The sequence below is a fragment of the Octodon degus genome, unplaced genomic scaffold, assembly GCF_000260255.1.
Source record: "Octodon degus isolate 3935 unplaced genomic scaffold, OctDeg1.0 scaffold00002, whole genome shotgun sequence".
NCBI lineage: Eukaryota > Metazoa > Chordata > Mammalia > Rodentia > Octodontidae > Octodon > Octodon degus.
In genome coordinates, this window is record NW_004524578.1 from 35,165,341 (window position 1) to 35,176,938 (window position 11,598).

General features: G+C 34.0%; 1 protein-coding gene across 2 annotated transcripts in view; it reads right to left on the bottom strand.

The window, feature by feature from the left end:
* Nipbl (NIPBL, cohesin loading factor) overlaps positions 1-11,598 on the bottom strand; it is a 194,191-nt gene that overhangs the window by 103,342 nt on the left and 79,251 nt on the right. For both annotated transcript variants that reach the window (XM_004623432.2, XM_023711959.1), the window contains exons 3-6: positions 10,510-10,675; positions 8,929-9,056; positions 5,489-5,588; positions 4,750-4,901 (exon numbers count right to left, since the gene is read on the bottom strand). In XM_004623432.2, coding sequence (XP_004623489.1) covers positions 4,750-4,901; positions 5,489-5,588; positions 8,929-9,056; positions 10,510-10,675 — 546 coding nt within the window. The remainder of the gene's footprint in view (positions 1-4,749; positions 4,902-5,488; positions 5,589-8,928; positions 9,057-10,509; positions 10,676-11,598) is intronic.

An 11,598-nucleotide genomic window follows, 5' to 3' on the forward strand; every position in this document is an offset into this window, starting at 1 on the left:
TTAAATTAAAAAAATTTTAGGAGGAGTTTAAGTTTCACAATCATTCCCCTTGGGATGTTTTTGTAATAGTATATGGAATTTATAGATTTTTAGGAAAATAAATCTGTATCCTATTGAGTTCTTCTATTCATAAAGACAGCATAACTCTTCATTTTCTAGGTCTTCTTTTAATTTTTTGGTTTTTATCTTTTATTTATTTATTAGGTACAAGGTCTTGCTATGCAGCTCAGATTGGCAGTGATCCTCCTGTCTCAGCCTCCCCAGTGCTGGAATTACAGGAGGGTAACAGCATGCCCAGTTTTGATAGCCCACACAGTGTGCCTGGGTTCCAGGGCCAGCACGGCATGCAGCAACTGGGGCTTGAACCCGGGTCCTTGCGCTTGTCAGGCAGGTGCTTAGACCGCCGAGCTATCTTCCCAGCTCAGTTTTTTTAAGTTTATAATTTTCTACACAAACATCTTAAACATTTTTCATTAAGTTTATTCATGGGCACATTATATAGTTTTCTTTGAAACTGCCAGTAGTATTTAAACATTTATAACTTAACTTGTAATTGCTTATTATTTGGAACATAAAAATAAAGTTAATTTCATTATAATAACCTATGCTATATCCAAATGGAATATGCTCTTATTAATTCATGCACCTTTTATGTAAATTATCTTATATTTTCTATAATAGCAATTACATTAAAAATGACACTTTGTTTCTTCTATACTTACCTTCTGGTATTAACTAGAATACACTGTTTATTAAGTAAAAGTGACAATTATAGGTATTCATGTCCTATACTAGATTTCGTGAAAATATTTTTCATTTTTTACCACTGGATGGTCTTTATCAAAATAAAGTTGTACCAATCTATTTTTTTTAATCTATTCTTATTACGTAAAAAGTTTGAAAATAATGAAGTCAAATTTTTAAAATATTCTTTTGTCATCTGTTGAGAAGCTGGTAAGATCCATTCCACACTTGAATTACATTAATTATCTAGTGTTAATCAATTTACACATTCCTAATACAAAGGTTGATAACACTGCTTGTTTTCTTAACACTTATTTAGAGATATTATTTCCATGTTCATACATTCTGATGGTTCTGTAATTCTCTTTCTGCATACTCTTCTTCATTTCACCTGGCTTTAATCTCCAGGTATTATATCACTTGATAAAATGAATTTAGAATCTGTGGATGATTTTCTTTTTTCTGGAATAGTCTAAGATTCAAATACCTCTTCACTAAATGTTTGGTATAACTTATTAAACTCTCTAAGTATGGTTTATTCCATCCACAGCTTTTAATTAAGGTAGATTTTGAACTACAAAATGAGATATGTGAATTTTTAATGACAGATACTGCCAAACTGCTCTCTAAAACATCTGAATCAATTTATATTCCTATGACTATAAAAGGTTTATCAATCTAATATAAAATTTCATTTCAATAAGTTTTGATTATATCTCTTTAATTTGAAGTCAAATTGACTATAATCTCATTATCCAGTAAACCTTTCTGTATCCAGCGGGCTGTTCTTTTTTTCCCTTTGTATTTTTTTAGGGGAGGGTCTACAGGGTGTTCAGGGTCTCACTACTAGATCGGACTCAATAGTGATCCGCTTGTTTATAGCGTCCCAAGATCTCAGATTACAGACGAGTGCCCATGCCCAATAACAACGGCCTTCTCAGTGTGATTCAGGGGCGGGGCTGGCAAGGCAGGCCCGGGGATCGAACCCCAGCTCCTGCACCTGCTTGCAGGTGCTTTAATCTGCTGAGCTATTTGGCTGGCCCCGGTGAGGTATTCTTTTAGAAAATTCCTTGCTGTTTTTGTCTTGCTCGTATCAATCTTCATAAGAACTTAGTATATTAAAAAATTAACTTTGTGTTTATGTGTCTCAAAATATTTCCACCATATTTGTTTACGCAATTATGTAATTAAGTATATTTTCTTCTCATATAGAAATTAACAATCTATTTTTCTAATTTCTAATTTCTAACCTAATCCAGGTTTTCAGTCTGCTTAAAAATAAGGCTTCACTTGTTGCATAGGTCCTGCTTTACCTTGGTCTTGGCCATCCAGCAGAAAAGTATAAAAACGAAATATAAGAAGTAAAGCCATGCTGTTATGTTGAGCTATGGGGGACTCAAGTCAACAATTTCTGACGTAGCCAGTCAAGCGGAAGACCCAACACTATTATGGGCTACTGGACTCTTTTAGAATATTTTGCTGGGTTTACATACCTATAATATTCAAAGAATGGAACTTAACAAAAAAAGGGGATAGACGATTATATCTGTTCATTCAAAGTGGTTTTGATAGATATATAGTTACATTCTCTTAATGAACAGAATGATTCTTGTACAGCAATTAACCACTAGGAAGAATGTATGCAGTGTGTTAATTATTGAAACTGTCCTATCGATTTGATTTGCAACTGTCTCATTGCTATTTATCAATAAAATCATGGGGAAAAAAATAAGGCTTCAGGGGGATAGGGAGATGGCTCAATAGAATAAGTGCTTCCCTGGCAAGCACAAGGGCCTGAGTTCAAACCCCGGTTCTGCAAAATAAATAAATAAATAAATAAATAAAGAAAGAAAGAAAGAAAGAAAGTTAGTTTCGTGTGGCTAGCCAGATAGTTCAGAGGACTAACGTGGCTGCTTAGTCAGAGTGCAGTGACTGGGGTTCGATCCCTTGCATGCTGTGCTGGCCCTGCCCCTGGAGTACACTGAGACAGAGATTGAGACTGGGTGTGGTGGCGTAAGCTTGTAATTTATAATCCCAGCGCTTGGGAGGCTGAAAACAGGAGGATCACTATAAGTCTAATCTCTAATCATGTAGTGAGACTTTGTAGATCTTGTACTAAATACATAAAAAAAAGGCTTCTTAAATTTGCTTGTACTTTCTTTTTCTCATTTTATTTTATTATTTAATTTTATTGAGAAACAAGTATCAGTAAGTTTCAAAACTGCTTAATAGGACAGTTTCAATAATTAATACATTGTACATTGTTATCTCCTTAGTGGTTATCCATAGTACAAGATGCAGACAGACTATCCTGTCCAAACACTATTAGTACAAGTCTTTCTTCTCATTGAATTAAGTGAAAGCAGCTGTGTATCTATCCTAAGTATTCTGCATATACAGATACAAAATAGTCCTTCCTTTGTATCACCTTTTTTTGTTTAGTCCTGTCAGAAATGGGTATTCCATTGGCATCTGAATACTATAGGTGCATGAATTCAGCAAAACAATCCAACACAGTCTAGCAGTCTTTTTCTCATTTTATGATTAAAAAAAACCAGTTTCTCTGCCTAGAACATTTTTCTTCTAATAAGTAATCTAAGCAGTCAACTGAAATTTCAAAAACCTAGGTAATCAAATAATTAATTTTGTTTCATTTGTGGTACTGGGGATCAAACTCAGGACCTTGTTCTTGTCAGGTAGGCGCTTATGCTACTGAGCTATCTCCCCAGCCCATCAAATAATTTATTAACTTATTAAATAATCCATTCTCACATCCTGATTTATAGATGTCATCCCTACAATGACATCTAATTACCAATGTAAAAACTGTTATTATAGCTTAACATTTAATATTTACTATCAATTATGGAGGACAAAACTGAAGATTTTTTTAAACTAACCTTTTCAATTTTCTTTTTTTTTTTTTTGATTAAACCAGGGATTGAACTCAGCCCTTATGCTTGCCAGGGAAGCGCTTATTCTACTGAGCCATCTCCCCAATCCTAAATTTTCTGTTTTTCAAAAATTTTTAAAGTATGCAAAATTTATACTACTAATAAATTAATACAGTATAGATCCCAAGCCAATATAACTTTAAGGACACTGTAACATCAATACGATAATAGTAAGGACTAAATGATTAAGAACTAGTAATTTAATATGAAAAATGTTTGCATCCAAAATTATTTTCCTCTATATGACAAGACAATTCATTCAGTTTTTACCTTACAAATTAAAAACTAATCGTGCTTTAGCTTAGTGCTATAGCAAGAAGACAGACCAAATTAAAAGAATGGTTCTTAAACTACAACGCAAAATCACACTGGTCTTTTCACTTCCTAAATGATAAATGTAACATGATTTCAAAGACTTAAGCCAGATAGTATGGAAAATTTTCTTCAACTAAGTGTACAGTATAATATTTTAGTGTGTTTTAAAGATTATCGAAAGAGGCACAGGCCAAATAGCTTAGTGGATTAAAGTAGCTGCAAGCAGGTGCAGGGGCCAGGGGTTCAACACCTGGGCCTGCTGTGCTGGCCCCGCCTGTGGGACATCCTGAGATAGCAATTGAGACTGTGGTGTGTGTCTGTAATCCCAGCTCTTGGGAGGCTGTAAACAGGTGGATCACTACGAGTCCAATCTAGTATTGAGACCCTGAACACCTTGTAGACTGTTCCCTAAAATACAAAAAAAAAAAGATTATCAAAAGAGAATCATAGGGCCTGACAGCACCTGCTTAGGCAGAGTGCAGGGATTGGGGTTTGATCCCTGGAGTGTAGTGCCAGCCCTGCCCACAGGGCTGATGAGAAGGCTATTGAGACTGGCACGGTGGTGCATGCCTGTAATCGCAGCGCTCGGGAGGCTGACAACAGAAGAATCACTAGGAGTCCAATGTATATTGTGAGACCCTGTAGACCTTGTTCTAAACACAGGGGGGGGGGGAAAGCAAGAAAGAAAATAAGAGAATCATAGCTATTCCCAACAATGTGCAAACAGCCTTCTTACCTTGCTGTATCTGTGGATGAGTTGTGTAACTTGAAGGGTGGGAATATGGCATGTATCCTGCAGGGCTTTGTGGGGCATATGGACTAGGCACTGGGCTATTTTGTTGTGGCATAAATCTGTTCCCAGAGCTTGTCTGTGGTGGCACGAACCGGCTAAAACAAAAAGTTAAATAAAGAATATCAGGAAATGAAATGTGTATGCTACTCCTTGAAATTTCACTATTACAAAATTCTCTAAATTTTATGTATCATAAAACCTAAAGAGAAAACTGCAAAAAACAATGAAAATCATACACAATTCATAACCTTAGCTATATTAAAGTTATAAAAAATTCACTTAAATTATACAATAGTATCGATCTATTTAAGGGATACAATGCTATGTTCCATAAAATAAATTCTACACATTTTCTTACTTACCTCAAGTACACTGTTTTGTGATGCTGAGCCTTAAATCCAGTGCCTCATGCATATTAGACAAGCAATCTACCCAATGAGCTATATCCCCAGTTACCTTAGCACATTCTTTTGTCTATGTAAAATTCTGTTATGCAAAGATAGTAGCTACTTCAATTTATATATTAGAAGTACATCTACCTGCACTTTAGACAAAAGTTTATAAAGATTACTAAAACATTTCAACTAATTACATATAACTCATCATTATCTAAATATATATACCACACTCACATATTCAAGTAATACTTAATAAATGACATATGCATATCATTTTTTTTTACCTGGAGGGACTATGTGAGATAGTGGTTTGCTGATAATTGGAAGATGCAGGACTACTGTGCATGGAATTCTGAGAAAGTTTATACTGAGACATCATCATTCCTATACAACACATAAAAATAATAAATGTTATTTTTCTTCTAACAGTAAAATATCCCTTAAGTTACTTAAATCCATCATCCCTTCGCAAACATTCAAAAGTTTTCTATTTTGACCAGTGTCTTCATTTTGAAGAGTAAAATATTATAAAATGGTAAATTTCAAGTATAAGAAATTTTACAAAAACATGTTTTCATATACCTAACCCAAAACTGGAAATAAGGATGATGATGATAATGATTAACTTTGAGATTTAAGGGATCAAATTAAGGGTTTTACATATGGTAGTGAAAAGCTCTTCTCCAGGTCAAAATGCCTAACTAACCCTGATTATTGTTAATTAGAATTTATCTATTTACTAGATGTCCTATCATTTAGCTTTAGAACTGAAAATAATTTTTAGAAATCACCTTATCTAAATTTCCACTATACTACACACAATAATATATAGATAATATTGTCTTTGGCTATCCTTTTTCTTAATTATATGGAAATAAGTTATCATATACATTTCCTGTACCTTTGATTTTAATTTCAAAAAGCTGTTTGTTTCATTGTGTGTCAGGCATAGGTTTTTAAGAGTATGAAATTTATGGGCCCCAAACACTGAATCTTACAATTTGCATTCAAAATATTTTAACTCAAAACAGAGCATCCTTCTTCCAGAATAAACTCTTTGCTACTTAGGAATTAAATGAGTATTTCAAGAAGGAAAACACAAAGGCTGGCCAAATAGCTCAGCAGACTAAAGTATGTGCTTAGGCAGGGGCAGGGACTGGGGTTCAATACCCCCAAGCATGCCATGCTGGCCCCAGCCCCGGGGCGCACTGAGCCAGCCACTGAGACTGGGCGTGGTGACATGTGCCTGTAATCCCAGTGCTTGGGAGGCTGAAAACATGCGGATCACTACAAGTTGATCTGTGTAGTGAGACCTTGTAGACCCTGTACTAAATACATTAAAAAAAATTTTTTTTAAAAAGAAAATACTTGAGTAGCTTTCAAGTTATCATATATCTTTGCAAGCTATAAAATGTTTCCAATTGTTATACAAAAGGCATTTTGTTATACAGGAGAAGCAGAAAAAAATCAGTTACTTATTTTAAAATCAGTGATAAAATTTATGATTCACCCAGAATTTTCTTATGATTTCTATAGCTCTTAAAGCTATTATAGCTTCTATATCTCCTATTCTCTCTCTCTCTCTCTCTCTCTCTGGAAGCTGTAAGTATCAAATGATATTCTTAAATTTCATCTCTGGTTGTTATGATACCTGACTTTCATCAGTAATACTTGAACAGACGCTGCACAGTACAGAATGGTTGCAGTTATAGAGTCAGTGGTTACATGAAATTAGGGCTCAAAATCCCACAAAGCCTAACATCAGTGGTTCATTTTTAAATTTAAATTTCAGAGCTTTCTTTTCTACCTAAAATTGAGTATAAAATTGTTTTATTCCATATCTTAATAACTTAATTGGGCCGGGGAGATAGCTCAGTAGAATAAGCACTTGCCTGGCAAGCGCAAGGTCCTGAGTTTAATCCCCAGTACTGTCAAAAGAAAAAAAAAAAAAAAAACCAAAAACTTAATTGCTATAATTATAGTTGCTGGATTTTATTTTTAAACAAAGAACAATACTGAGACTGGAATTAAAAATTTTCCTCTATGAATTAACAGTCTTCACTGGGAAAGCAGAAATTACTAGCTGGGAAGAAACGGCTTTCAAAATAAAAGGGGTAAATATTCCTTTGATACAGGGTCTCACTACGCAGTTAAGACTAATACTCCTGCTTCAGTCCCCCAAGAACTGCAATCGTAAGTGTGCCACCACACCTGGTTTTGGGGCCAGCTTGGTGTATCAAAGACCCAGGGCAGGCACAGGATATGGTACCAGGGATTGAACATGGAACCTTAGATGAGCCAGGCAGGCACTTATGCCACAAGCAATCTCGCAGCCCCAGGGATGAGTTCTTACATCTAATTTTACTCATATTCTAGACCTGATAATATTAGTTTTTCCTTTAATCAACTATATCCAATTTTTTTTAATATTGTTTAGAAACCTTTGTAATTCTTAACTTCGCCATTGATTTTGTCTCCTATTACTGTAATCTAGCTTATCAGTTCTGGTGAAGACATATCCCATACGAACTACACCTGTCTTTAACTTGCTGAATGATAAGTTGGACAGAGGCATTCCATGAATTGTGTTTTGGGGAACAGACAGGATCTATGCAGTTGCTTTAAAAATGCAATTCACACACAAATATACAAAAATCAGTAAGAAATACTATTAAAACATACAAAGACCTAGGAAACAAAAATGGAAGAGAGAGATGTTGTCCAATAAAGTAAACAAAAATGTTCTTGAATATAGTTAAGTAAGTTGGACCTCAGAATTATCTCCAACTGTACTTCAGTTTTGAGACCAAGCCAAGTACTTAGACTTGCCAAATTCAGAAAGTTCCATAACAGTACAATGCTCTAACCCAGATATCCTGAGTATGTAAGAATTGTAACTGTTAGACTTATGTTAATATTTTGTAATATTTGTAAGCCATATTTCATTTAATAATGCTATAAGCCAATTTTTATGTTGCTAAGATAACCATCATCTCAAGAGTACTAAAAATACTTGCTGGCTATTACATATACTATACATTAAAATCTTTATAATTATTTCGTTATTTAAAGTCTTTTTTTTTTTTTAAGTATTTGGTACAGGTTCTCACTGCGCAGGTTGGACTTGTAGTGATCCTCCTGTTTTCAGCCTCCCTAGCACTGGGATTACAGTTGTGCACCACCACACCCAGTCTCAGTGGCTGGCTCAGCAAGTCCTGGGGTTGGGCCAGTGCAACGTATGTTGCTGGGGATTGAACCCCAGTCCCGGTGCTTACCTAAGCATGTGCTTAGTCTGCTGAGCTATCTTTTTTTTTTTTTTTTTTTTGGTGGAACTGGGGATTGAACTCAGGCCCTTGCACTTGCCAGGGAAGTGCTTATTCCACTGCTGCTGAGCTATCTTATGGGCCTAAAGTCGTCTTTTAATTCCTAAAACTCACTGAATAAACTAATATATTCCAAAATAACTAACAAAATACTCTTGAAACTTTGTCTTATTTTCTAAGGAATTCAGTTACATTTTTTTAAAGTTACATTTCAAACCACAAGAATTTTTGTTCTTTGCTTGACTCAAAAACAGATAATGTCTGATGCTTATCTGATGCATAAACAGACAAGCATAGGTGACAACTCAGTTTAATAAAAAGGAACTTAAATTTATGTGTAAAATAAATTCTGACAAGACATATAAAAGAATAGTATAAAATTTAATTATTAGGAACTTTACCACTTTGTACATATCTGTTCTGCATGCTTTTCTCCCTGAAAACATTAGGACTCCTTGCCAGAACCGCCTGCAACAAGACTGGTATATCGCCTTCTGGATCATCACTGCCAAGGTTATCTTTCAATTCTCTGATATTAAGAAAAAAATAAAAAAGTGATTAACTTATTAAGACATGGCATGAAAATAACTTATGTGTGCCAACATCATGGAATTTTGAAGATGCTATCCTTGAAAGAAATGGTATATCACAAATGACAGAAATTATTCTAAGAACAATTCTTTTTTTCCATTTTCCATAGGGAAGAAAAAAACCTAAAACATTTCATGGAACTATGAATTTAAAATTAACATTAGTTTAAAATAGAAAATTAACACTGTATTCTTTTTTTATAGTGTATTCTAAACTATTCAAAATGATAGAAAAATTGAGAAGTGGTAATTATGTGAAGTTGATCTTTTTTTTTTTTTTTAAGGAAGTTGATGTTAGGAGTTGGAATTTGTTTTCTCTCTTACATGTAAGTATGAGTGAATCTGGCTTTCTGGAAAATGTTCTCCAAATGGAATACTGTTACCATACTATTTAAAACAGGATTGAGTGGTTATATAAATTTTTATACATTATTTTCACAAATAAAGTCAAGGTTTATATGGGAGGAAATGTTTAGATATAATAGCAATTTTCAATAAAAATTCAAAGTAGCAAATTAAATTCATAGTGATAAAATTAAGCAGCATTTGAAATTTTATGTTCTAAATGTCAATGGTGTACATTCATTGAACCCAATAACAAAGAACTATAATGATGGTGTCAAACAACAAGATGCAAAAAATATCAGGGGACAGTCTGGAGCTTTGTACAGGCAGAAGAAGTGATTTAATGTTCAGATGTGGAATTTCTAGTCATATTAATTCTGTATTTCCTTCTGATTTTAATCAATCCATTCTCCATTTCTCTATTAGAAAAAGTCACATGTAGTATTTTACTTTAAGAGTCAGCAACCTTATGTTTCCCAAATATGCACTGTATCTATTAAGAGACCTTCGTATCACAATGTGCTGTATTTTCATTGTTCTAAGGAATAAACTTTTTAAAGAAAAAAATCTTTTTTTTTTTTTTTTAATACTTTGCTTATTTATTTATTTTGTGGCAGAACCGGGGATTGAACTCAGGCCCTTGCACTTGCCAGGGAAGCACTTATTCCATTGAGCCATCTCCTCGGCCCCCAGGAAAAAATTCTTTAAATAAAAAATTAAGAAAGAACGGAAAATTACATGAGTATCACTACAGAATACGATATAAGGGTATAAGAGAGTTTGCTTTTAATTTTTGTTGTTAAAATATACATGTATCATTTCTGTAGTAAAAAAAAAAAAACAACACACTTACACCATTGATACAAAGTAACTATGACCCATTTAAGTCTTATTTATACCTCATCATAATCAGGGTATGGTCCCACTTGACACTGAAAAAATAAGCTATGTATTTAAAATTTTTTGAAATATTAAGTAAAACAAAGAATACTAATCTCTTAATGATACCAAAACTTTTTACTTTAGTTTAGATGTTTGTGTACTTACATGTGATCTGTTGATACCTGGAGGAGGCTATGGACAAGCTGTGAAACCAAATTGTCATCCCTACAGGCCAAAAGGCAATTCACCTCTTCTGCTATTCGTGCATTAAAGAGAAGGCTTTTTGTAGTTGTAGCAGGTAAAGGAGATGGAAGAGGCAGCTGGTTCAGGACTATTCAAAATAAAATTAGATTATTAGAAATTGGGTAGGTAAAAGAAATCTCTTCAGTGTTTAAATGTATTTTGGGATTAAAAGTAAGTTGTAAATATCAATGTGAAAAATGAATAGAAGTTATTACTCTATTCGCTCAATAAATAATTCTAGAATAATCCTAGAAAATTCTCAAAGTATCACCTTTTCTTATTATACTATACTGCTCTCTAAGAATGATATTCAGCTCCTTTATAATCATGATTGTTTTTCCATTTAAAATTTTTTTTTATTAAATTAACAAATCACTTGCCAAAAAAGCAAGGTTAAAACTAAGCAACTTCCAAGATGGTGATTAATTGCCTTTATTCCTTTTTTAATCTTTTTGAGACAGGGTCTTACTGTGTAGTTCAGGCTGGCCTTGAGCTCACTTTGTAGCCCAGGCTGGTCTTGAACTCGCAACAATCCTCCTGCCTCAGCCTCCAAATTTCTGGGATTACAGGTGTGCACCACCATGCCTAGCAATTGTCTTCATTCTTGCTTACAAGATTTATTTGGATCACTAGTCCTCTATCAGATAAACCAAGTAAAGATACCTCTTTCTGTATCAGACAGGGAATACATTATTTTTAAAGGATTAAGATATACAAAAATAAAAAGCTCACACTAGCAAGAAAACACTCATAGCACCCCTAAAAGTATACTTACAGGAATTTTGGTCTAAGATATGAATTACTGCATAGTTTTCCTCCTGTATTCTATTCTAATAGCAAATAAAAGGATATCAACGTTTTCAATAAGTTTAAATTCAGCTGTCTCTCCTACTGGAAATGTGCTTATTTGTCTAAATTATAGGTTAAAAAAACTAAAATGGGACTGGGGACACAGGTCAGTGGCAAAAGTGCCTGCCCGGCAAGCTTAGGTTTGATTCCTGGTGGGGTGGG